The sequence below is a fragment of the Canis lupus genome, chromosome 12 (assembly GCF_011100685.1).
Source record: "Canis lupus familiaris isolate Mischka breed German Shepherd chromosome 12, alternate assembly UU_Cfam_GSD_1.0, whole genome shotgun sequence".
Classification (NCBI taxonomy): Eukaryota; Metazoa; Chordata; class Mammalia; order Carnivora; family Canidae; genus Canis; species Canis lupus.
The window spans coordinates 68,497,023-68,524,290 of NC_049233.1; the positions used below are offsets into that span (position 1 = coordinate 68,497,023).

At 51.1% G+C, this 27,268-nt stretch overlaps 1 protein-coding gene across 3 annotated transcripts in view; it reads right to left on the reverse strand.

The window, feature by feature from the left end:
• Positions 1-13,621: 13,621 nt before the first annotated feature.
• Positions 13,622-27,268, reverse strand: part of FYN (FYN proto-oncogene, Src family tyrosine kinase) — a 211,762-nt gene continuing 198,115 nt past the window's right edge. For 2 of the 3 annotated variants that reach the window (XM_038554982.1, XM_038554980.1), the window contains exons 13-14: positions 25,309-25,440; positions 13,622-15,254 (exon numbers count right to left, since the gene is read on the reverse strand). In XM_038554982.1, coding sequence (XP_038410910.1) covers positions 15,046-15,254; positions 25,309-25,440 — 341 coding nt within the window. In that variant the 3' untranslated portion in view covers positions 13,622-15,045. The remainder of the gene's footprint in view (positions 15,255-25,308; positions 25,441-27,268) is intronic. The other variant, XM_038554981.1, reaches the window with a different exon arrangement.

Sequence of the window (27,268 nt, forward strand, 5' to 3'; positions counted from 1 at the left end):
CTGAAGGCAGGAGATTAAGTAGCAGGCTCCAGAGAAGCTCGAAGGTATGTATGGTGGTCTCCTAACAGAGAGAGAGCCTGGTCATGGCTCCCAGGTGAGATCCTCAGGAGAGCGGTTCAACTCACATTAAACTAGAATGTGACTATATCGCGTTAAGTCTCTGAGACTTTGGGGATTTTTGTCAGTGCAGGTCGTATTAATTTCCCTGGCTGGACCACCAGGTAAATTAAGACCCCTACCCCCAGGACAGCCTGTCTTAAACTGAAATAGCAGAGACATAATACCCATTATTCCTTTTTTTTTTTTTTTTTTTTTTTGAGCTTGTCACAGTGAAGAAGCTAGAGAATACAGGATCGATATTCTCTTTGGTTCCATTTCTCCCCAGACACTTTTCCATGACCCACTCTCGAAGGCAAGCGTGGCAAGTAGATTTCCCTAACGAACAGGACAAAGACTCGCTGAGGATGGACAGCAGGGCACATTCTCTTCCCACTTCTGGGAGTCAGCTGTGGATACAAACAGGTGTGACAAGGAGGCCCACGGCTGGCCTCGGTGAACGGAGAACTTGTCCTGGTGCAAGAGGGGACCACTCTCCTGCCACGGCTCAGCCTCCGCTGCATCAGGGAACGGCACTCCTGTCCACGCCGTGCGGCCCCGGAAGAGGCCCGGGGTCTGAGCTCCATTGTCCCTGTTATTCACCGAAGGGCAGAGGCAGATTGGTGCTCCCACAAATGCTGAGAAAATGTATTGTCTTCCGTAGTTAAATATACGTGTATGATTACGTAGATGGTATGTGAGTATACATTTTTCCTCTTCATTTTTTCCCCTTTCAGTATGTCTAGCCTCTTTTGGGGTGTGTGTCGGTCCGAAAGGAAAGATCTCGCACGTGGGTTCTCTGCCATCCACAAAAACAAGCGGGATCTACTTCTGAGGCCTCCCCTGTTTTCCAGCTGTCAGGCTTTACAGCCAAACGGGAGACCCCTCTGCCACTTGGGTCTCGGAGAGGCTCCCCCCAGACCTCTGTGCCTCACTCAGAGGGAGTCGCTTAGACTGGGCGGGGGCGTCTTTCTGTGAGGTTCTGTTAGCACAGATCTCCTGAAGGGCCGCCTCCCGCGGTCCCGCACCTCGGGAGCAAATCAGTGTCAGCAGCAGCAAGGTACTGCCGTGTAAGGTGCACGCCCGATGGACGGAAATATGGGCCTGGGGAGAGCGGGGTTCCTGTGGCGACAGGCAGCAAGGCCGGGCCCTTCAGCAGCGCTCACCCCATTAGCAGATCGCAGGTTGTGTCCGCGGGAGGCCTCAGGAGCCAACGGAACACAAACCCACGTGTGCAGGCCGCAGGCAGCCGCTCTCGCAGCATCCATCGCCATCCCGCTACAGCAGCCTCCAAGGGGAGGAGGTCTGGGGGCACAGGAGATCTGTGACACCGAAGGCAGCACCCTGGGACCCAGAGAGGAGGCAGCCACGCAGAGACGACGGCAGGGGAGTCCAGCAGCAGGCAGGGAGCCCTCCATTCAGGCTTCCCCCTCTTAGCAGCCGCCTGACCTTGGCCGAGTCACTCAGCCACCCCGGTTCCAGTTCTCTCAACGATGACATCGGGATGGTAGCCTTATTACACGTAATTAAAAGGGAACCTGGTATCTCAGGGGTTAATTTGGAGTCGGAGGAGTCAGTCTGAGCGGGTGCAGGGAGAGAAAGGGAAATGCCGGCCCGCCCCACCTGCCTGCTTGAGGCCACATTGTACTTCATGAACACACAAACTTTTTTTTTGGCAGACACATGCAAATCAATGCAGAATTAATACTTCTTTGATTGTCCTCTCTCTCTTTCTCTCTCTCTCTCTCTGTCTCTCTCTTTTTTTCCCAGGCAGGTGCTGGAAAGACCCTGGTGGGGAGTCAAGGGACCTGTTTTCCATCTCAGCCCTGTTGCAAGAGGCATGGGCCATATATATATACCAAAGCTTCCTGCCTCTCATTTATCTCTAGATGCCTCCAGCAGCTGACTGGGGCCTTGAGGTTAATCTGGTCCATATTTATAATATCGACAATAGTGGTAACAACTGTTACCCTCAATATTGAAAGCTTCCTATATCCCTGTTCTTTTTTTTTTTTTTTTAAGATTTCCTTATAAGTAATCTGTGCAGCCAATGTGGGACTCGAACTCACAACCCTGAGATCAAGAGTCACATGCTCTACTGACTGAGCCAGCCAGGTGCCCCCTGTGTCACCGTTCTTAGAGTTTTATGTGAAATGGCTCAGAACTACCTTCTGATAGGAAGCGGTTACTACTTTTACAGCTAGTATGCAGATGGGGAAACTAAGGCAGAATGGGTAGATGATGTATTTTGTGTACATTACCTCCTCAAATTGATATATATGGAGTAGGTGTTATCTCTGTTATAGATGACAAGCTGACGCTTAGAAGGTCAACCTGCCCCCTCCAAAGAGAGAGAAGACTTAAAATTAGGTCCTTCTAACATCTCTTTTAATACGAGCAGTCTCTCTCAATTATTTTATTTTCCATTGAGGAACAATTTCCATTCAGTAACGAGCACTAGTATAAAGCGCACAGCTCAGTGGACTTTGACTTACGTATAGACTAATATGAGCACCAACCTGAACCTGATTCAGAGCATTTCCTTCATTCCAGAAGGTTCCCATGCCCTCTCCCAGTTAATATCCCTCCACCCCAAGAAAACCACATGGCGGACTTCTATTACCGTGGATGAGTTCTGTGTATTTTTGAACCTCGTATAAATGGAATCCTAGGCAACATACTCTTTATGTCTGGCTTCTTTCACTCAATATTATAATTTTGAGATCTTATCCACATTACAGCTTATCTCAATACTGTCTTTTTCATTGCTGTGTAGTATGTTCCACTGTATGAATTTAAAAATTTTTTTATTTAACTTCAATTTGACAACATATGGTATAACACCCAGTGCTCATCTCATCATGTGCCCTCCTGAATTCTGCTGTATAAATTTATCCACAACTCACTGATCCCTCCTTGTGTTGATGACCCTTTGGATTGTTTCCAGTTTGGGGCTATGATGAGTAAAGTTGCTTGAATATTCATGTACAGGTCTTTTTGTATGTGGATGTACTGAGGTCTCTTGGATAGATACCCAAGAGTGAGATTGCTTGGATGTAGGGTAGTGGGCACATGTTTAACCTTACTGCTGGTTTTCCAAAGTGGGGGAACCAATTTAGACCCTTATGGGCAGTGAATGACCTTCTAGTTGTTCCTCACCCAGCATTGGTACTGTCAGTCCTTCTGTTGTTGGCTCTTCGGTGCTATTCCACTGTGATTTTATTATTTATTTATATATATTTTAAAAAGATCTTATTTATTTATTCATGAGAGACAGAGAGCAAGAGGCAGAGACACAGGCAGAGGGAGAAGCAGGCTCCATGCGGGGAGCCCGATGTGGGACTCGATCCCAGGTCTTCATGATCACGCCCTGGGCCAAAGGGAGGCACTAAATCACTGAGCCACCCAGGGATCCCCTTCCACTGTGATTTTAATCTGCATTTCCTTGATGAGTAATGCTGTTGAATACCTTTTCCTATGCTTATTGGCCATCTAGATGTCCTCTTTTATGAAGGGCCTGTTCAAGTTTCGTGACCCATTTTAAAATGAATGGTCTTTTCTTATAGATTGGTAGTTCTTAATATATTCTGGGTATGAGTACTTTGTAAAAAATAGATGTTGGGGACCCCTGAGTGGCTCAGGTCGTGATCTCGGGGCGGTGAGATCGAGCCTTGAGTCGAGTCAGGGCTCCCGGCTCACTGAAGAGTCTGAGAGTCTCTCCCTCTACCCATCCCCCTCCCCTACGGGAGCCATGCCTATGCGAGCAGTGCTCTCTTTCTAAAATAAAATAAATAAATCTTTAAAAAATAGATGTGGTAAATATCTGCTCCAAGCCTGGGACTTGGACTGGACTCCAAGCATATTCATTTACTTAATGTTGTTTCTGATGAACATAAGTTCTTATGTTTAATAAGATCCACGTTTATCATGTTTTACTTTAATAGTTGACATCTTTAATTATTATTATTTTAATAATTGAAATCTTTTATTAATTATTATTATTATTTAATAGTTGAAATGTTTTAAGGAAGTCTCTCCTTACTCCAGGGTCATGAAGATATTCTATTCTGTTTTCCTCTAAAGGACTACTATTTTGGGATGCCTGGGTGGCTCAGCAGGTGAGCGTCTGCCTTCGGCTCAGGGCGTGACCCCTGGGGTCCCAAGATCGAGTTCCCACATCAGGCTCCCCACAGGGAGCCTGCTTCTCCTTCTGCCTGTGTCTCTGCCTCCATCTCTGTGTCTCTCATGAATAAATAAATAAAATCGTAAGAATAAAGGACTATTATTTTACCTTTCATATGTATCATATCTTCCATATGATCCAGCTTCAAGTTAATTTTTATGTATGGTGTAAGTGTGAATTGTTCATTTTTTCCCATACAGATATGCAAATGATTTGGCACCATTATTCTGGAAAGACCATTCCTTTCCTATTAGATTGCACTGGTGCCTTTGTTGCAAATCAAATGCCAGTATACATGTAGGGGTTTATTTCTGGAGTCTCTATTCTGTTCCATTGGTCTATTTTTTTATCCGTGGCCCAATACCAATACCAATACTCTGTCTTATAGTTAGTTTTATAGTAAGTCTTCACATTGGTAGTGTAAGTTCTCCAACTTTGTTATGCTTGTCAGAATGGTTACAGTCGTTCTAAGTCCTTTGCATTTCTTATAAATTCTCAAATTTTGTCAATTTCCATAGTTGTTTTGCTGAGATTTTGATTGAGTGGCCTTGACTTGATGGATCAATGTAGAGAAAACTGATAATATTATTAAAATTTTTAATCTATGAAGATAGAATATCTCTTCTCAATGATTTAGTTTGAGTAAGAATAATTTGAGTAAAACAGTGTTTCCAAGTGGCTAAGGATAAAGTACCAATATGACCTAGTAATTCCACTCCTAGATATATACCCAAGAGAACTGAAAACATATGTGTCGGGGCACCTGGGTGGCTCAGTTGGTTAGGCATCTGACTGTGGCTTGGGTCATGATCTAGGGGTCTTGGGGTCAAGCCCCAACTTGAGTCCTGCCTGGAGCCCCAAGTCAGCTCTGTGCTCAGCTGGGAGTCTGCTTGTCCCTCCCTGGTTGCCTCTACTCCCACTCATGCCCTTTCTGTCTCTCTCTCAAATAAATAAGTAAATAAAATCTTAAAAAAATGGGTACAGAGAAATTTGTACCTGAATGTTCAAAGCAGTATTAGTCACAATAGGCAAAAAGTAGAAACAATTCAAATGTCTATCAGCTGATGAATGGATAGGGAAATGTGGTCTATTCATACAATGGGATATTATTTGGCAATTTAAAAAATAAGTACCGTTAGTGGCTCAGTTAAAAGAGCATGTGACTCTTGATTTCAGGGTCATGAGTTTGAGCCCTAAGTTGGGCATGGAGATAAACTTTTATTTTTATTTTAACTAAATGAACTTGTTTAAAAAGTACTAGTGAATGCTACAACATGGATGAACCTAGAAAACATTACGCCAAGTGAAAGAAGTCGGTCACAAACGACCATATATTGTATGATTCCACTTAAATACAATGTCCAGAATAGGCTAATCTATAGAGACAGAAAACAGATTAGTGGCTACCTAGGGGCACTTGGGTGGCTGAGTTGGTTAGGCGTCTGCCTTTGGCTCAGGTCATGGTCCCAGGGTCCTGGGATGGAGCCCGAGTCGGGCTCCCTGCTCAGGGGGGAAGCTGCTCCTCCCTCTCCTGCTCCCCCTGCTTGTGTGCTCTTTCTCTCTCTCTGTCAGATAAAAAAAAAAAAAATAAAGTAAAATAAAATAAAAACAATGAAGAAAAAGATCAGTGGCTGCCTAGGAGTACGGGAACGAGAAGGGATTGGGGGAGTGCTGGCTAGGGAGTGTGGTTTCTTTTTGGGTAATGAAAATGTTCTAGAATTGATTGTGATAATGGTCCTAAAACTGTGTGAATACACAAAAGGCCATTAAATTGCACACTTGAAGTGAGTGAATTGTATGGTATATGAATTCTGTCTCAGTAAAGCAGTTGGAAATTTTTAAAAGTCATTCTGTCCGTCTACTGTTACGGGTTTAGACGGGTTCTAACACATCTTACGTCTGACATGCGATCGTCACACTGAGGTATTGGGGGTTAGGGCTCAACAACGGCACGGATTTATGCCTTAGAAAGAAAAAATTGTATATATTGAAAAATGTTGATTTCTGGGTCTTGCCCCAGGGTCAGGAGGCCACAGCAGTCTGCATTTGACTAAAATTTCAGACCCTGTTCCCTCGGCTGCCTGAGTCAGTGGGGAGCGCAAGGACGCAGCCAGCCGGGTGGCCTTAGGAGCCAGGGCCCCAGACAAGCTACAGGATTGCCCCAGGTGTGGGAGGGCGTGGGAGGGCGTGGGAGGGGGTGGGGAAGGCGTGGGAGGGAGCTGACGACTTTGCCCAAGGGCTATTCAGTCTTCAGGGAGCCCGATGGGCGCAGAAGCCCTGGCGTCATTGGGCTTCTGGAGAAAGTCCCCTGGGCTTCCTGCGCTTCTCCCACCCGCTTCCATCTGCCGCGGGTGGGGTGGGGGGCACCTCTGAATCTCTGGAGGGTGGGGGGGCCCTTGAGATAGTTACAGTATCAAAAGTGGGTATCAGAGGAGCCCGGGGGGCTCAGCGGTTGAGCATCAGCCTTGGGCTCAGTTGGTGACCCTGGGGTCCTGGGTTCGAGTCCTGTGTTGGGCTCCCTGCAGGAGAGCCTCCTCTGCCTCTTCTCCCTCTGCCTGTGTCTCTCTCATGAATAAATAAAAAATCTTAAAAAAAAAAAAAAAGAAAAAAGTGGGCATAAGGAGTGAGGCAGGGCATCCCTCCACAGGGCGGGCCCAGGCCACTCCATACGGCGACCTCCTTCTCGTGCAGAGGACGTGGTCGGGGACATGAATTTTTTTTTTAAAGATTTTATTTATTTATTCATGAGAGACACAGAGAGAGAGAGAGAGAGAGAGAGAGAGAGAGAAAGAGGCAGAGACACAGGCAGAGGGAGAAGCAGGCTCCATGCAGGGAGCCCAACCCGGGACTCGATCCCAGGTCTCCAGGATCATGCCTGGGCCAAAGGCAGGCGCTAAACCACTGAGCCACCCAGGGATCCCCTGACAGGAGTTTTCAATGCGTTCTGGTTTTTGTTTTTTGTTTTTTACCGGTTTCATTTAGAAACCCAGGGCTTTCGCATGAAGGACAGGCCTGTGTGTCCTGTACGTTGGTCATGGGCTTGCGGCGGAGCTGCGCCCATCGACTCTGGATCTGGCTCCCCTGCGCTTGGGGACTGAGCCCAGGTCCCTCGGCCTCGTCGGGCCAGGATGTGCTCTCCGGGGCCACGCTCAGCCGCCCGGCTGCTGGGCCGAGAGGAGGATGGCCTGGCCGTGCCCTGGGTACCCGGCCACCAGCTGCGGTGTCACCCCCCTCCGGCCGGCAGGTGCAGTGTCCCCCCCAGGTCAGCAGGTGAGGTGTCCCCCTGGCCACCAGCCGCAGTGTCCTCCCTGGCCACCAGCTGCGGTGTCCCCCCAGCTGGTGGGTGCGGAGCCTGATGCGGTGGCCCAGGCTGTCCAGCCAGAGCTAAGGCAAGTAGGACTTAAACGGAGCCTTAGAAGGAGAAGCGTGTTGGGAATGATCCGTGAGGAGGGGGGGGGACTCCTCGCCCTTCCCAGTTACCGCACAAACTCTGCTCCGGTGAGCAGTGCGGGAGCTGCTCATATTTTAAATCAAACTAAAGTCCACTGAAGGAGAAAAATTATGCATTTTCCATAAGTGATGTGGGCAAATTATTATTCAATTTTTAACAGGGTTTTTCCATCACTTTACTGTGCACAGCATAATACGGTTAATTTACCAGAAAGCAGTGTTATCCATTCCCTAATTCTCGAGGCCACTGCTCTCCGGGACCTGACCGACCTTCCGGCTCCGTTTGGGTGGGTTGGGTTCCAGAGCCTTCTCCAGAGGCCCTGCCTCCCTGGGGTCTTCCAGCACTCGCCCCTCGGGAAGAGTCTAAAAATGAAAGGATTCACATACCCGGGTTTAGTTTATGAGTGGCTTTAAGTGAATCCTTTTGTAAAGATGAAGACAAAGACGACGACGAAGACAAAGAAAGAAGAAGAAGAAAGAAGGAGGAGGAGGAGAAGGAGAAGAAGAAGAAAAGAAAGAAGAAGAAGAAGAAGAAGAAGAAGAAGAAGAAGAAGAAGAAGAAGAAGAAGAAGAAGAAAGAAGGAGAAGAAGGAGAAAGAGAAGAAAAGGGAGAAGCAGCAGCCTCTTGCTATTTGGTAGTATTTCCCCACGGAATTCCATGTGCGGTTTTCGTTAAAAACACTATCTGACTAATAACCATTTCATTCTCTCCTGCTTCTAATTAGCCACTCATTGATGACTACGTTCCAAACGCTTGATAATGAACCAAAGGGGAAAAAAATTCCAAAACAAAACCACCAGAGAACATCCCGCGACCGGCCCTATATATCTTCTTTCAGGAGTTGACGTGTTGCGCGGGGGTTCAGGCACGACAGCCACGTCACCGGAAGGACAGCAAGGAAGCCGGTGGGTTCACACAGGGACGAAGGCCGCCCCCCCACTGCTGTTAAAGGGGAGCTATCATGAGCCCCTTCCCCTGCCACTTCTTGATTCTCATACTCTGTGAATATATTTCCGGCGCCTGGACCAGTCCAGCTGGGACGCTGGAGCCGATGCCCTGCCCGAGGCTCTCTGTCCTTCCATGCTGTTGTCCACCATCGTCTTAGCAGCTCAGTAATCAGAATAACTGATGCACCTGTAGGTTTTCTTTTCTTTTCTTTTTTTTTTTTTTTTGTGTGTGTGTGTGTGAGAGAGAGAGATTGACTTAGATTTGTTTTGTTTTTCTTCATTTAGATGCATTTGCTGAGCACCTTCTAGATTTAAAACATGCACTAGCCCCTAATGGGGGTTGGGAATCAGAAGGAAACACATCCAAAGGCAAAGAACACTGGTTCTCCCATTAAGCAGTACATAATCCATTTCTACTTGTCCTTTAAGATTCAGTTCAGGCATCACCTCACCTCCTCCAGGAAGCCTTCCCTACACTCTCCATTCCTGGCTGGACAGCACTCCTTTGCTACTACCTTTTTTTTTTTTTTTTACATTTTTTTTTTTTTTAAAGTAAACTCTATCCCCAGTGTGGGGCTTAAACTCACAACCCTGAGATCAATAGTCCAATGCTCTAGGAGTGCCTGGCTGCCTCAGTTGGTAGAGTGTGTGACTCTGGACCTCAGGGTTGTAAGTTCGAGCCCCACATTGGGCATTGAGATTACTTAAAAAAAAAAAAAATCTTAAAAAAAAAGAGTCACATGCTCTGTGGACTGAGCCACAGAGGCGCCCCACAGAGAGCTTATTGCAATGATCTTTTATGGGTCACCATCCTCACTGAACTGGGAATATTCATCGTCTCTCTGACTTTTAATAATATAATCTATTAATAATAACAATAATAAGCACTCAGCAAGTGTTTGGAGAAGGAATGGATGCTGAGTCCTTATATATGTATATATCCATAGTCATTTCTACCATTATCCCACCACCTTGAACAGCCTTGGCAAAGGACTCCTCTCTACCCAGCTCTGGTTTCTTCTGCCTCGTCCAGTGTCTCCATCCTGTTTATTCCCATTTGCTGCCATCTTGGACCAGCAGGTTGGCCAGACCAGACGTTCACTTCTGGTGGCTTTGGCTGGTTTTCTTCTTCCCACTATCAAACCCTCCTGTCTTCTGTCCCATTCTCCGTCAGGGGGCTGTTCTTCGCTGGGTGAAAAAAGGGAATCAGTTAAGAGAATCCACATTAATGGGGGTTAATGTCACCTCTCCCAAATACATTATTTTTATGTTAATGGTAATATTTTATGGACCACATCTTCATGCTGTGATTCTCAAGCAGGGCCCAGGTACCCCTGGGTCATGCAGAAGGGTGCCAGGAATCCTATAAGTCATAGCCTGCTGAACAACACACCACCTGAAGGCCTGGAAAGATAATTTTATGTGAAGATAAGGAATGGATATTGTAGGGACAATATCAAATTTTCATAAAAGGACAAAGTTAGAATGTGACCTTGAAGGCCCCAGGTCCCAGGGCGTACAAGCTTATTCCCATTAATGTTGGGGTGAGCTCTGGGCAAAATTTTGGGAAGCACTCATGGGGTTACTGGGCCTTTGAGTCATATATTGCTGACTGGTGACCACACATTTGCAAGGGGGCAGGGTTATGCCTCCCAGGACGCTCGGCCTGGGGCCTAGGTCACTGTGTCATTTGCAGGTCAACTGTTTGCTACACCTGAAGCCATCACCCATGGAGCCACCATTGTTCCGTCCAACCTCGTGCAGCAGCTCACCATTGCTCTCGGTGCTGGGAGAACGATGGCGAGCCAGTTAGGCACTTACGTTCCCGAGGCGCTCGCGGTCCGGCAGGGGAGATGCAGTCAAAAAAGAGTCATATTGGCAAACCCGGTATTAGAAGAGTAGCAAGTATTCCAGAGAGGAGCAGGGTACTCTGCCCCTGGTGGGATCACCTTCTCCTTAGAATAGTCCCTGCCAAGCTGGGAAAACACTTAATTTCAGTCCCTAGAATTTTAAAAATAGAGGCCTGGCTCCCCCTGCCCCCCAGGGGATCATGGATATTCTGCGTGTTTGAAAAAAAAAATGAGGCATGATTTAGGAATGTACTCTGAAAAGTTTCTGGGAATGGAGGTATGTTACAAATTGGAAAGGTCTGTTTGGTATTTCAAAGGTATCAAAGATGCTAATGTTTCCTTATTTTCTGCTCTGTAGTTGTCATCATTTTGGAGAAATGAATAAACGTATGTTACTGGGCCTTGCTTGGTAAATCTGTGCCCCACAGTGTCATTTGTAGAATAAGACATTTTTGAGCTCCTTTCCCTGTACCCCCAGGTTATTGTCTTCTTTCCTCCCCCCCTCCACTTCCTCCCAGTAGATATTTGGGGCAGCCTAACCGAAGCCCCATGGTACAGCACCTAGTGGTAGAGAAGCCAACCAAAGCCACCTAAACCGATTAAAATACATTTCAGGAACAAACTGCCCAAAGACCATTTTATGCAAGTGTAACTGGTTGGGCAACGCCAGTTCTGTCAAGGGAGGTCCCTTGTCCCTTGGAGCCGGCACAGGCGGCGCCCCTCTGCGTGCTGCTGAGAACCTCACCTCCTGTCCAGGCCGTGGAAGAACCAGTCAGTGCAGGTCCCACAGGAGACCTCGGCTGAAGTTTCGCAGCTAGAGACCCTCTGGGGCCAAGATTTAGCCACGGAGGACTCCTGTCCTTCTCAGGGCAGGTAAACACCCTCTGGCGCTTGTCAGAAAACCGGCGGTCGCGTGGCTGTACTTGAGGGCCTAGGAGCACCCTGAGCTTTCCGGGGGGAACGTCTGGCTTCCCCACAGCCCCTTCTTTGCCACGAACCAAGTCAGAGCCAAATGCATCATTAGCTTTCATCTACACCCTGACGCCCCCACACAAGGCTCCCCCCACCCAACTCGCTGGTCCTTCCGGCCCCCCAGGGCCCAGAACCAGGGCCCCGGAGGGGGTGAGCACCGTTGCATGGGAATCACGTCGGCACATTGGCCAAGTGTCAGCTTCGTCAGATGGTCGTCCGGTAGCTCCGTGATTCAATTAACAGTTGATCAAGATTAATAGTTAATAATAGAAAGAATCGTGTAGCCCCCAGCGCCCCGGCAAGGCGCCCGCTCCCCCGGGGCAGCAGGGGGTGTACTCACTCACTCCCTGGCGCCTGGAGACCCCAAGCCATTCAGCGACACCTGCTGCTAAGGCACCTTGCAAGACCCAGGCGTGCCGCCTCCTGGCGTGCTTCGCTGCACGTCGTTTTTGCACACTGAGGGCTGCGGCACCCCGCGCAGAGCGGAGTCTGTCGGCGCCCCCTCTCCAACACGCGTCGCTCACTTCGCGTGTCCCTGTCACATTGCGAATTCTCGCAACGTTTCATTATCCTATTGGTTATGATGAGCTGGGATCGGTTCTTGCAGCTCCCTGGAAGTTCAGATGAGAATTAGCACTTTTTAAGTAAGATTTTTAAGGTAAGTGTATGTACTTTTCGGACACGCTCTTGCACACTTGCGAAACTACGGGACAGTGTAAGCAGAGGCTTCATGTGTACCGGGAAACCGAAACATTCATGAACTTGCTCTGTTGAGACAGTTGCTCTGCCGGGGTGGTCTGCGCTGGGACCTGCTCTGTCCCTGGGGGTGCCCGTGTTCCTCGTTCCTAACAAGACATCTTTCTGGTGAATTCAGTTTCCTGGCTCCAAACTCCTGCAGCTTGGGAGGGAGAGAGCTTCTTGGGCGGTGTTGGGAACCCGGTGAGCGGTCTTCGTTGGCCTGGCCTGGCCGACCTCGGGACCATCTCCGGGCAGCACGGGCTCTGCCTTCCCCGCGCCTCCCCGCCGGCTCTCAGAGCGGTGCCCGCGCCGCCTTTTCCGGGCGCCCTCGGGTTCCCCAAGCCCTTAGCTCTGCTTCACAGGACAGACTCCACAACAAACGCAGCTGATGAATCAAAGGCTACGCTTTGGCTTGAAGAAACCAAAGTTTTCTCTTAAGGAGTCTCTGTCTAAAGCAAGTTATAACGTTTTCAGATTTTTTTGAATGACCCAGTCAAAAACACAAACAACAACCCTCCAGAGAATGTTTGCAAATTATCCGAGTGGGATGTGAAGATGAAAAAGTTATCTTTAAAAATATCTCAAACACATTAATAAATTGCCTAGTAATTGTAGAAGATCTTTGAAATTTTTTTAAAATCAATTTAGCAATCTCATTAATACCAAAAACCATACCAGAAAGACTTGGCTAACCAGAAAATCCCTTTGTTTCATGATTTTTTTTTTTTTTTTAATGTTGGGAACCCTTTCTAAGTATAAAGGTTGTTTCAGCAAGAAAACTCTCCTGCTGTGGAACTCCACCTGACGGCAGCGATCTCCGAATCACAGGATCTTAGATCTGTGGGAACCTACAGCAAATCTCATCCAACCCCCTCATTTCCATAGACAGTACCTAAAACAGAGGCGCCAGATGGCTCCAAGGTCCCGCAGCTGCATGAGTGTGCAGCCAGGCCCGGACAGCTGGAGCAGTCCACCCCCGGCCCCTACTACCACCAGGTTGTTTCCCTGGTTACAGAGGTAGAGGACCACGGGAAGTACATATACTGATTCTAGGGCAACAAAGTCTTTTTGTAATTGCCCTTCTATAGGTAGGATACAGGATGTTCCAGTTAGAGACAATGTCTGATAAATTAAAATGTTAAAGGATGCTTAATCTTGCTTTAATGATCCTCTGAAATAGCTCAACAACAGCCTGGCCTTTCTAGGGGCGGGGGCGGTGGGGAGGGAACCCCAGTCCTGGTGTTCTGAGTGTTTCTGTCATTTGGAAATCACTGCACGATGGTTAAATTCACCAGAGGATTCCTTATCACCTGGTGTGGGACAGATATGTCACTACTGGAGTAACTTCCATGATTTAAACAAATGAACAAAAAAAATTCAAATGTAAAATGCTCTCTTTTTAATTACTAAATTAAGAAAGTTAAACAATTTAAAAATGTAAACTCACAAATAAATCATAACAAAAAAGGAATTAAGATTTCAGAGTTGCTACCCAGTATTAAAAACTTAATAGAAATAGGCTTTTTTTTGATTTGTTGTTGTTAAACATGTAATTCAAGGTTGGTACAAACAGCAACTAAAAATGTAATACTTTTTTTTTTCTTTTTTTTTTTTTTTCCTTTTTTGGTGCATCCCCATGAAATGTAAAGTAGTGCATAGTTATTCCACTGGAGACTTCTTGGACATATAGAAAGTCATTTCATTAGCAGTACAGGACGTTTAAAACACTTATTTTACAATGGGAAATGTACAACCCCCACCCTCATAAAGTTTTAGTTGCATGAGAAAGTTTAGCAGGTTGCCATGACTCTAATGCTATGGGTTTTAGACCATTTAAATGTGGTTACAAGGTTTATTAAATAAAAAAAAGGTTGAAACATTTCAGCATTCATATCTTTATACAAGAAGCATGTGTGGTATCCATCTTCCAGTTCCCCTGGTAGTATTGGCCATTTGCTTGCTTAAGTATACTTTTAGGTTTCAAGAACGAATCGCAGGAAGTCAAAGCAAATACTGGAAACAGAACTTGTGAATTCAGCTCTGCGGCTGCGGAAAAGAGTCAAAGTAACAGCCATCTATAGGTACAGTCATGAACCAAAAAAGTGCAATCCAAATTAAGAAGAGAGGAAAAAAAAAAGGGATCATGCTTTGCAAAAGCCAAAAAGGAGGCCACTGGTTTGCAGAATAACACCAGTGCTTTTATGCTGATTTGGCAGTAAAATCCTCACTCTGGGTCCCCGAGGCTTTATGGCCCAGGTTGGCCATGGTCTCCACGTTAGCACCCACATGGTGTATGTACAGGGACATAGATAGTATATATATATTTTTTTGTAAAAAAGAAAAAAAAAACCCAAACACCTGTCCTGATTGGTTTTTGTTAAAACATGAAAAAAAATTTTATTGTTTTAGACAAAGAGGCCACTTTTGGAAAATAATACCTTTTTTTTTTTTTTTTTTAGTTGAATCAGGTGAAGACAGTTAAAATCACATAGGATTCGCATTTTAAAAAAAGGAAAGCACTAGGATCGTTGGCACTGGAGTTAACTATTTACACTGAACAGAGGTTTGGCCTTTTACATAAACATCGATACAATGCAATTTTCCAAAGTCTGAGAAATAACAAGGTTCTGTCTCGTATGCTTCACAGAGGAGGTTCGGATTTGGGGACAAGTGTCATGAGTGAGGGCCGCGGAAGTTCGTCAGCTTCGGAGTCACATGCAATCTGGTCCAGGACGGCTCTCACTGCTCGAGCAGCTGCGGCTACGGAACTGAAAGCTAATGGGGGGGGGGAAGCCTGCAGACCCGGGCTCACAGGTTCTCGCCGGGCTGGTACTGGGGCTCCGTGGCCGTGAAGTAGTCTTCCAGGAAGCCCTGCAAGTACTCGAAGGTGGGCCGTTCCTCGGGGTCCTTCTTCCAGCAGTGGATCATGAGCTCGTGGAGGGAGATGGGGCAGTCCTGCGGGCAGGGCATCCTGTAGCCGCGCTCCACCTGCTCCAGCACCTCGCGGTTGTTCATGCCTGCAAGACACGGCAGGGCGTGCGTGAGCCGGGCGTGCTCCCCTGCCTCGGCCTGCCCCTCGGGGGCGCCCAGGACGGCGGGGCCGCTCTAAGCAGGGGGCCAGGCCGATGGGCCACGCGGGTGACGCGCTTGTGTCGAGTTCTGGGAAGGGCCAAGCGACGGGGGTGGGGAGCGGAGGACTGGCCGCCAGGGTGAGCGGCGGGGGCGCCTGCGAGGGGCTGCACAGGATCTCTGCCGTGTACATTATGTATTCTTAAAGATCTTATTTATTTATTCATGAGACCCAGAGAGAGAGGCAGAGACACAGCAGAGGGAGAAGCAGGCTCCTGCAGGAAGCCCGACGCGGGACTCGATCCTGGGACTCTGGGGTCACGCCCTGAGCCCAAGGCAGACACTTAACCGCTGAGCCACCCAGGGGCCCCTGTAAATTTTGATTTAATTAAACTGATCAAAAACGGTGAATGAGGCGGACAGAAAGAAAGAAAAGAAATCGGTGGAATGAAAGCGATACTGTCCCTTGTTTATAGAGTCTATAGCCTCCATCTATGGACTTCGTAAAATGGTTCTGCTTACGCCTGGGCCAGCTTTGGGTGTCCCACCGGCCGAGACCTGCCATCGTGTCATCACGGCGGGACCGTCTGGCCCAGTGACCCCGCGGTGCCCTGCGGTTTGGGGACTCTGACGGGAGCCGGGGCGCCTCCGCGGCTGTGCTCACCGCCCGCCTTGGACAGGCCATCTGTCGTCTGAGACCTGCTGGTGAAACCCCAGGCTGCGCAGCCCCAACAGGAGACGCTGGGGGAGACGGACGGAGCAGGAAGCGCAGGGACCAGCTAGGTGGGCTGAGGCCAAGCCTGGCCCCTCCTCCGGTCACTGCCGGACATGCTCCTGTCCTCCTCCCCCTCCCTTTCCCCACTGTGTCACATCCTGCCACTGCCGCCAAGCCCTTGTGTGTTTTGGCTGCTGCTTGGCCCCAGGCTTGTAATCTGGAATCCTCCCCAACTGCTGACCTGCTTCATTTACAAAATCAAGGGCCTGATTTCAAGCCACACAGAAACCTAGATTTCCTCCCCTGGGTCTCAGAGATAAAAGCAGGGGACCCAGCGTATGCACGCAGCAGCTCCCGTGAGGCCCGCGGCGCAACCCTGACCTGACTTCTGGGGTCTGTGGCCCTTCTCTCTGTTGTTGCTTTTGGAACCGGGCTTGTCCTGGCTCCTGTCCGGACCGGCCACGGCCCCGTCGGTCACATGCTTGCTCGAGCGCTTTCAGGATGCTTGCTTGTTCTCAGCCAGTGAAACTTCTTGGGATAAAATCCATGTATCATCCCTGCTGCTGAAGGAGGCCTTCGATGGAATTATTCTAACATCAGCTTTGCTCACATTTGGGAGGGACCCTCCTCAGTCGGGTGCTGGGTCAGCTCTGTGGCTGGTTACCTTAAATCCTCCACCAACCGCTGAAAACTCATTTCGAAAACCCAGGATGGGGCGGGGAGCTGGAAGCAAGGGGCAGAGAGTGGTGCTGCCAGCAGAACGTCCTGCGGTGCCCTGGACACACCGGGTGAGGGACAGGGCCCAGCGCATCCTTATCCACGATCCCTAAATCCAACAAGCTCTGGGAAGTTCTGGTGACTCACCTGGCCGCACAACTGACCCGAACGGGCGTCACTTGGCCATAAAACCTGAGGCTGTTTACTGTTTTTATTTGTTCGTACAAACTGCTAGGGCAGTGAGAAGGTATCGGAGTATGGAGCGTGGCCTCGGGCCCTCCTAGGACGTCGTGCTAACCGGTCCATGCGCCCTACGGTGCTGTCTACAGAAGCCTGGTCCTGAAGCACATCCGGCCCGAGTTTGGGCTGTGGCCTGAGCGTGGCCCGTGGCCACCAGCCCGGAGGGACCGGGAGGTGCATGAGGACCCGCGTTCCCTAGAGCCTTTGCTTTGGGCCCTACACAGTCCTTGGCTCCCATCTCAGAGGCGGGAACCTCCCCGGTCCTGCACCCCCCCCCACCCCAGGAGCCTGTAGGGACAAAGAGGAAAGACGAGGCACAAGGCCTGCACCTCAGGAGGCCCGCCAGGCCCTCCTGGAAGGCGTTTCACCCCCCACCCCAGCCCCTTCTAATGCTTTATTCTGGCGCGGAGACTGTCCGAAGTGGCACCGCGCAGTTTAATTAATCATTCTCCTGTTGCTCTGTGGAGCTTATGTCAGGAAATGTTTCCTTTCGTTAAAAAACAAACTACTCAAATGGAAAGATTTCACGTATTTTTCTTTTTTTTTTTTTTAAGACTCCTAGTGCAATCTCTGCCAATGGAAAGTTTAATTGGCCACTTGGGTCAGGCCTATTTTTCCAGGGCGCTGCCCAAGTCCCAGCCACGGCAGATAGAGCCCCTTGACCCTGTGCCCGCAGCATCCCCGAGACGGCCGCTTCCTGGGCGGCGGTGGCCAGGGTCCCCCACGCGGGCCCACGGTCACACGCCCGCCGCTTTCCTCGCTCCAGGTCCCTTCCTCCCGCGCCTCCTCTTCGTCTCTTCTCGTGCCTTCCTCAAAGCATGGGGACCATATGTAACCAAGTCTGCTCCCTGGGCCAAGCCGAGACATACCAATGACGGTGTGGCCAGAAAAGTGGGGAAGACAGACAATGCACATTCGGGGGACAATGGACGGCGCGAGCGGGATCAGCTCTTCCCGCCGCGCATGAGCCGTGGCTGGCTGGGCGGAGCCGCAGATGCTCCTCCACAGCACCCCGCGATCTGGAGATGCCGCTGGGCAAGGCTGGGGAGAGTTTTGTTTTTTTTTTTTTAGATTTTACTTATTTATTTGACAGAGAGAGGGAGGGAGAGTGAGCACAAGCCGGGGGAGCAGGAGAGGGAGGAGCAGGCTCCCTGCTGAGCAGGGGGCCTGACATGGGGCTCGATCTGTGACACCCCCGGGTCTCAGGCTTAACTGACTGAGCCCCCCAGGCACCCTGGGCTAGTTTTGACTCTACAAACGACAGCCAGATGAAGCGGATTGTGTTCATATTAAAAAAAAAAAAAAAAAAAGTATTCCCAGCTCTAAGAATTTTGATCAATTGTTTCAAGAATTTCTTTTTTTAGCAAAAGTGGGTTTTACTCTCCACACTACGATAGAAATGAGACTATTTTCCTTTTTTCTTTTTCGACGGTTTCATATTTTTGTTACCAAAAGGACTTGGGAGCTGCCCTCCTTGAGCCACTTTTCCCAAGACACTGGCTGCACCTAGCACCTGGGCGGTGCGGGAAGGGCCCGGCAGGGGCCACGCAGGCCGGCGGCGGGGCCTGGAGGGCGGCGGGGACACCAGGCCAGGGGAAGTGGTCACCATACCTCCTGTGGAGGAGGCAGGGAGGCAGGAGGGTGCTGGAGTGTTTTTTTTCTTTTCCCTCCCTTTTCATGGGGGAGATGCTGGCAGAGAAACAGAAGAGCCAGAGGCTTTAAAACACGGCCTGTGGGCGCGTTTCCGGGTGACACTGCCTTGGACCGCTCGGGCCTCCAGGTTTCCAGTGGGAGCTGCTGGGAGACCGTTTCTCAGCCGAGGGTGGTCCCTGTGGTGGGCGGTGGCCGGCCTGGGAGGTGTCACAGTCAGGAAGGACGCGGGGCTGGGCGGCCAGCTTGGCCCCACCTGGCCTCTGCGGGCGGCCTCTGCCCTCTCGCTGCGTCTGCAGAATGGGCCATTCCCACGGGTCACAGCTCCACGGACGTGGACCGTGCCGGGGTTTGCCTTCCAATCCGTCTTCCCTAGATCCTCCCCGGGGCCTCCCGTCACCATGGATTTCGGGCCTTCGGGGGCGGTCACGGAGAGAGCCCCATTTCCAGCGGGCGGCCGAGCCTCTGCGCCCCCCGCGCCTACTCCCTTCCTGCCGTCACCACCACAGAACCCTTCCTGAGTCATTGGGCTGCCTTGCTCCGGCTTCCCAACCGGGGCCACGCGTCCGACCCTCCCGCTTACACGTGCGTGCGTTCCCTTCCCTTCTCCCCTTGTCTTTCCACCTCTTCTTCTTTTAGATTTTTCCCGTTCCTCTCCTTCGAGCTACCCACTAACTCCACAGAGCCTCATCCCCCTTTTCTTTCAGATTCTTTAGAGAAGGGGAAGAAACCTCATTTCCCCCAGCGGAGCCACTTCACTACTTCCAACTCTGCACCTCTAACTGATGACCTGACCACCCCTGGCCTCAGTTTCTTCGTTTGTCAACATTCACTGTGCTTGCAGCTGTTTGAAACAAAACAAAACAAAACAAACCCCAAAAAACCCAAAAAACGGGTCTCCTATGAAAGGGGAGTGTTGGGTTTTATGGCTTCCCATTTGTGCAGCTTCCTAATGCGGATCTCTGAGGGGCCAGCTCTGCACGATCCGTTGGCGGATCAAGGCCACATCTGGATTAGACGACGGGTCTCAAGAACCTGGATTTTGTGCCACGGGGAAAGGGAGCCTCTCGCAACGGGAACGATGTGAGGTTATCAGACGTTGGGGTTGCTTTTTGCAAGCTGAGCTTTGCATTCAGAGAACTTATGCTCTCTTGTGCAGAAGGCTTTCTCCGGAGGCTCCCCCTGGCTTCTCTGCATAAACCCTGTGGGAAGCTCCTTCTGTTTACTCGCCTGTGTCTGCCAGGGGACCGAGGGCAAAGTTAACGGCGAGGAGCCTGTGGTACCCCAGACCGTCCCGGGCTCTGGGCAGCAGTCGGGAGGTGTCCTGTTAGGTCTGGTGAAGGATCAAAGTGCCACTTTAGGGCAGACAGATGCTCATCAAAGAGCAGAGGCGAAAATGAAGGAGTGACTTTGGGAAGGCACAAGAACGACTAGTTTTGTTTCTCTTGCCTCATCTTCCCTGATAACCTCAGGGCAGCCGGTTTTATTAAGCCCACCGTACTAACGGATGTGGAAAGGACAGCTACTCAGGTGCCATGGTACAGCAGGGCTGTTTGACGTGGATCACGCAGCACCATGAAGAACTGTCCCAGAGGAGGAGACGGGAGGAAGAGCGCCAGGGTGTCCACGGGGAAGGCCCTGGAAACACTGAGCTGACCACGAAGGGCAGCGGGACTGGGGCTCAGGAGCAGAAAGCTTCTCTCTGGCTGCCCTCTCCGGGTGCCTTCTCCTCCCCACTCCCCCCTCTCCGCAGCCAGCTGGCCCCGAGAAACCCCGTAGGGAAGGGCGGCAACTCCAGGCTGGCTTCCCTCTCTGGGGGGCACTCGGGAGCTGAGCAGAGGAGCCCGGGAGGTGGATGGGGGCGGAGGGCAGAGCACCCTTGGCTGAGAGTCGCGCTTCCCTCCTGCTTCCCAGGTTCCTGGCCCGAGAGTCTCCTCTTTTCCTACCCCCAGAAAAATCTGCTCGGTGGGCACGCTGAGCCTAGCAGGAGGTGAGAAGGCAGGTGGTGAAGGTGGCTGCTGAGCACAGAGCAATGTGCGTGGGGTCCAGGGCCGCGGGTGTCCCAGTGGGGCGGTGGGGTGGGCGGCGGGGGACGGGTGGGGCTTGCAATTCTCTAAGGAGGAGACCTGCTGGTTTCCCTAGTTTCCCCTGTCGCTTTAAGTCCCCGTCGGGCGGCTGGATACATTCATACATTCGCGAAAGCCAGGAGCTGCCACTCAGGGAAAGATTCAAAAGTGCTTCAAGTGCAGGGGTCAATGTGCCGGGCTTCAGGGCCCGCTCCTGCCTCTCCGGATCCTGCCGAATTCACGGAGCAGCTGTGCAGGCTAGAGCCGGGGCACAGGACGGCGGGACTGCCTGCCTGGACCGGAGCTGGGACGCGGGCTTCCCGGGGCAACTCTGAGGGCAGAGGCCAGCTCGCGATGGGCCAACACGCGCTGCGTTTCTTTATGGTGCAGGTGGGGCAACAGAGTTAAAAGGCTTTGCAGGCCATCAGCCAACCTGAAGGAGAGCTTGTCTCAAAAAACTCATCGGAATAATCTCCCCTGCCCTCCGCCCGTCTCTTTTTGCTATCCCACCCACCCACCCACCCTGTGTGGGCTTACGCTCACTGAGAGTCTGCATGGGCAGACGCCGCTGGGCCCCGGGTGGCACGGAGGCAAGCAGACGGGGCGGGTCATTTGGGGTGGACGTGGAGAAGGCGATGTCTGGGCTGGGCTCTGAAGGACGGTGAGGCCGACAGTGGAGCCGAGAGGAGCGACTTGGGTCAGCGGGATGGCCCAGGGTGAGGGCCGGGGGTGGCAAGAAGGAACTCGCCGCCAGGTCATGTCACTCTCCCACTCAGGCCCGTCAGTGACCCCCCACCTCACTAAGGACAACAGCCCCAGTCCTCACAGTGACCTGGGAGGCCCTCTGTGGTCTCCCCGGGCCCCTTGGGCCTCCCGTTCCCTCTGCTCCAGCCACGCTGCTGCCGGGAGGGAGGACGCCCTGCCACACAGCTCCCTGGAGCCTGCGTCCTGCAGGTCCTTCCTCAGGTGCCGCCCTCCCTGTGGGCCCTTCCCTTGCCTCTCTCCATCCCCTTCCTCGTTTTGTTTTCCTCTCACCCCCCCACCCCACCCGCCCCCCACACAAACAGAGTTTGCCTATCTTTGTTTATTGTCTGTCTTGTCCAAGAAGAATAAATGCTCATGAGGGCACGGGTCAGTGCTTGAACCAGGCCTGGCATACAGTAGGTGCTCAATAAATATTTGTGGAGCGACTCAAGGAGTCTCCTCCACCCCCCTCCACTCCCCGACCACACTCCCCTCAAAGAAAGGGTTACTAAGGAGGACGCGAAGCTAAGGCTTCTGGAGTTTCTCTGGAAGGGGAAGGGAAACCACACCTTCCAGATGCTTCTAACTAGGAGAGTGAGATAACCGTGTCTCTGTTTTCTAGGATAACAACCCGGCGGTGACAGTGACAGAAGGGGTGAGCGGGGAGGAGAAACCGAAGCAGGAAGTCCCACGAAGGGGTCACGGCACAGCGGGTGGCGGCCTGACACGGGGCAGCGGAGGCAAAGAGCGAAGGAAGGACGTGGCGGGAGGCGCTGGAGGCCAGTGACGGGCAGGGAGCCGGACTCCCGTCCTCTGCAGCAGCCCCGGAGAGGGAGAGCCCCTGCCCGCGAGCGCCGTCGGTCCCCTCGGGTACACGTGCCGCCGCCGCTGCAGACAGGGGCTCTGGCCTTGGCGCCCGCAGCAGCCGGGGACTGTGGGGGGCACAGCTGCCCTTTGGACCCGCGGCGCCTCCGGGACGCGCACGGGCAGCGGCCTCTGCCCGGGAGGGGCGCGTGCGACTCCCCTCTGCTCCCCCACGCCCGTCTCCGTGTCACATCCCAGTGTATTTTTTTTTCTTTTTTTTCCCCTGGCTCCAAAGCTGTCACTCCCAGTGAGGTCGTCCTTCCTGCCTTCCGTTGGGTCCGCTCCTTTCAGGGACTGACCTGCCGACCCCGCGTCTCGCGTCTCCTTGACCCTCTGCTCCTCATGTGGTCCCGCCTCCCTCCACCCTGGGCCCCTTCTCTGATTCCTACTTCTGGAACTTCTCTCGTGAAGGCTCGATGAACCCGGGGAGGAGGCCCCTCCCCTCCCTCGACCTCCATCCTCGTCTACCAGTTGCCTTTCCTCTGGGTCAGGGTGACGGCGGGTCACGCTCAGGTATGAAAGAATCCGGAAAGATACCGACCTGCTGTTCTCGAAAAAGGAATCACTTAAAAGTACGCCGGAGCCCCCTGAGAAATGTCCGCGTGGGTGGAGACGTCCACGCTGGCGGGGGCCGGGGGGCGCCCACGTACACCACGAGCAGGCCGCAGCGCAGCAGGGAGGCAGGGCCCGGGCCCACGCTGGCTGACGTGGCCACACCGGCCGTGACTACGTGGACAGGAAGGTCCTTCCCGTCACCGTGACGTCCGCGGGAAGCTGGGCGACACCGAGCTCGGGAGGCCACGGCTCCGGCGGCCGTTCCAGGTGCGCTTCCAGACTTGGGCCCTCCAACTCCTCGAGTGAGCTCCGTCCTCCTGGGCCCTGGCGCCTCCCCGGGCCTGTCAGCGGCCGCTCGTAGGACAGAGCGATGCAGAAGCAGGTGGACGTAGGTCTCGTTTCCCCCCCGCCGCCCTCACGGGATTCTGAGGGAGGGCCCGCTCTGTAGACCCGAATCACGCGCCCCCGCCCCCATTATCCGATCAAAATTCGAGGCCCACCGTGGGTAGATTCCAGTTAATTCATCCCATGAGGACGATTTCCTCAAATAATAAGTAAGGAACAGAAAAGACTGATTTCTTCCTAAATTCGATGCCTATCCCATCTACCTGACCGTAAGGTCCGTGAGCGCCGGGACCGAATCCGTGTATCTTGCCGTTGCTCTAGCCCCAGCCGGCGACACAGGCCTAGCTCCTAGGAAGCTTCTGACCAGCTCCGCAGAGCGTGAATGTCTTCTTTGTGCTTCCTTCCTAGGTACAGCAAGGCGTCCTCACGGGAGGCTCTGCTCAATGACCCGATCTTAGCCTCAGTTATAAAACGAGGCCATTCTCCTTGGGTACGTAGGACCAAACTTGGTAAAAGACTCTGGGTCAGAAGCGCACACCTGCCGGCCTCGTCCGGGCACCCCCCCCCCCCCCCCCCCCCGCCCCTTTGTCTTGGATCCGCCTGCACCCGCAGGAACAAAAACTGGCTTTGTGTCACTGAGGGGAAAGCCTTCTGAGAAAGGCTAAACAACATTAACCTTTTCCCCTCCGTTGCGTTCAACACACTGGCTGACTGTGACCCTGGGGGACTCAGGGAGAAATTAGTTTGAAATTCAGGCCAAAAAAAAAAAAAAAAAAGGTGCTTTCATATCTTCAAAATCCCAAGGACCTGCGCATTGCCTCCCCCAAGAAGCAACTCAAAAATGCCCAGGCTGCGCTGCAGGCCGCGCCGGACGCCCCTTCGTCCCTGCTGGTTGGCCGCTCTCCGGGCGCTCCGGGCGGCTGGGGGTGCTGGGAGCAGCCGACTTCCACCCGCATCTCCAAACGCCCAGGGCTGGCACTTGAGAGACACGGAATTTTGTCCATTTTGTCTCTGTGCCAACCCGGCTCCCCTAGGAGTCTCAAGGCCACGCCGACCTGAAAAGAGATCCTCTTTGCTTCTCTGCATTCTCCGAAGATGACCAGAAATAATCATAAAAAAACGAACAAAGGGATTACAAATTAATCTGCCCTCGCTGTCTCCTCTGACTGTGAAGATAGAATTACAAAACCCAGGATTTGCAAGAGACCTCGATTCCTCATTAATCTCCACTATCGTTTCTATCGTGGCTTTTTTTTTTTTTTTTAAGCTCCTTTCTTAGGCAGGGAACGAGGGGGAGCTATGTTCTTTCTTCCCTCAACAGTAACTGAAAAATATGTCCTTAACATTTCAGAAAGCAGATCGTCCATGTGCTATAGTATAACCACTAAAGCGTGGAGGTGAAATGGCACGAGTGTCCTTTACGTCACCATCTGTTGAAATTAATGAATTTAAGCGTGGATAACCTAAACCTGAGGTTTCTTTGAAAGGCAGGAGTCTGATAGTCTAGGAAATTTCCAGGGCCTAAGAAGAATCTCCAGTTTCTTGACATTACACTTGCTATTGTGGAGCACATTTTGACTGTTTGGAAACGGGCAATGGGTAGCTTCTAAGCTGCGTTTCCCATGTACCTCTGGCCATCTGGAGCGGGGTCTGCGGAGAGAGCAGGTCCTGGCATTTTCTTGCCAGGCTCACGCCATGGGTCAGTGCTACAGTGTAATCAGAAAGGCAATGGGGGCTCTTCTCCTCCTCTTCCTGGAAGTGTCTGTAAACCCTATTTGGGGTGAGGCTGTGCCAGGACCATATCTATTCCAGGAGCCGAGGCTGCATGCTGACACTGAGAGAGCAGGCTCCGTGAACTGGGGTGGACGGAAGCGCTCATCCGAGCTGCCGTTTACGTGGAGCCTGCACACAGTGCACACAGTGCACGGTAGCTGCTTGTCTCCACGATGCCCACGGTGGCTCCCGGTTCTGCTCCTCCCTGGCTAAATACCTGCCCGTGTTCCTCAAACTCACGCTTGGCAGAAAGTCGAGGATGGGGCTTCAAAAGGCAAAAGCGTTAAGAGAGCATCCAGGCAGGGGCCCATCTCTGCCAGGTCCCACTCTTACCTGGGTATGGCACTCTTCCTTTGGTGACCAGCTCTGTGAGTAAGATTCCGAAAGACCACACGTCAGACTTGATCGTGAACCTCCCGTACAGGGCTGCCTCGGGGGCCGTCCACTTAATGGGGAACTTTGCACCTGCAGAAAGAACACATGGGTTACTCGACTGGCGACTGGCGGGGAGGACGGCGCCCGGTATGGGGTTGGGGGTGATGGTGGGAAGTGCTAGGAAGCCACTTCCACAGGAGCAAGCCCGTAGAGGGGGATGGGAAGGCAGTGAGCAAGAGCGACCTACAACAGAGCAGCTGGTCCTGGCTCTGGGACCTCCAGCAAGCTAGTCTAATTTTAATTTTCCCATTAAAAGATTGGACTGAAAAGCTCCTTAAAAAGCTCTGGCTTCTAGAACTTGAATCTCTGACCACACCGAATGTCATGGGTTTGGTCTGGATGTAGGGCTGACTTGTGACTTAGGAAACTAATTTTATACACGTTTTTTCCTTTGCTTTGAAACGATGTCGCATTTTATTTTTTTTAAAGATTTTATGTATCGGGCATCCCCGGTGGCGCAGCGGTTTAGGGCCACCTGCAGCCCAGGGTGTGATCCTGGAGACCCTGGATCGAGTCCCACGTCGGGCTCCCCGCATGAAGCCCTGCTTCTCCCTCTGCCTGTGTCTTGGCCTCACATTCTCTCTCTGTGTCTCTATGAGTAAATAAATAAAATCTTAAAAAAAAAAAGGTTTTATTTATTTATTCAAGAGAGACACAGAGAGAGAGGCAGAGACATAGGAAGAGAGAGAAGCAGGTTCTCCACAGGGAGCCCGACGTGAGACTCGATCCTGGGATCACAACCTGGGCCGAAGGCAGGCGCTCCACCGCTGAGCCACCCAGGTGTCCCATGATGTTGTATTTTAATTAATGCATAAAGTATCAAATCATAACACTACTCTCACGGATTCCTTGGCACAGGAGACCATGGTGTGCTCTTATGAGGTGCATAAAAACCAAATCAGACCACCATGCTTCTCCCAAGGCAAAGACAATTTGCTGCAGCCCATGTATTTTGTTGCAATGGGCTCTATTTCCACAAGGCCTTCCATACGCACGGCAGAGAAATGATTTTGCCTCTGGCTCCTTCCCTCCACCTCTCCCCCCATCGCTGATAGTGGCCCTCTTTACTCCCGGGGTAGTTTTTTTCTTTTATACTCTAGGATTCCTCGCTTCCCTCCCTACCTTTCTCCTACTGGCCGGCCGGGAGGGTGCTGTTTAATGTTTGTTCTTAAAGAGCAATCTTGCCTCAATGACTGTCTTACGAGTCTGATTTCTCAAGACCAAGCGACAAATTCATGCCCCAGTCAGTAGAACCTTTTCTTTGAAAATTTCTCGGATCAAAAAAAAAAAAAAAAAAAAAAAAAAAAAAAAAAAAAGAAATTTCTCGGATCATTTGGAGAATCCTCTCTCCAATCCAAAAGGAAGGGCGGCGTCCACCCTGCTCTAAGGCTAGATGTGTGTACGGGGAATTAAAATTGATTCGGCAAAAAAAAATAAATAAATAAAATAAAATTGATTCGGCAGCCTGTGCTCTCACATATCAAGCTCAGCAATTATAAAGCAGTTCCAGATATTTCACTGAACAAACCAGAAGAAAAACACAGGGAGTTTTTATTACCGATGGAAACACGATTGTATGTTGAAAGCATGTTAATTTTCCTTAGGAGCTCCTTAAAAAAAAAGGAAAAAATCATACAAAGGCTGATAGAATCAGAAATTTTCATGGTATCTTCTACGAAAAGTCACAATACGCAAAAGTGGCAAATAATTAAAATCCTTAAATTAGCATGGTTTTAATAACAAGAGCTATGATAAATTACAGCAATTAGATTTTTGTTTTAAACACAGTACATGATAACGTCTTTAGCAAATCTACCCTGGCATTTTGTGGCGATGTAATTTTCCTCTCCATCTCTTT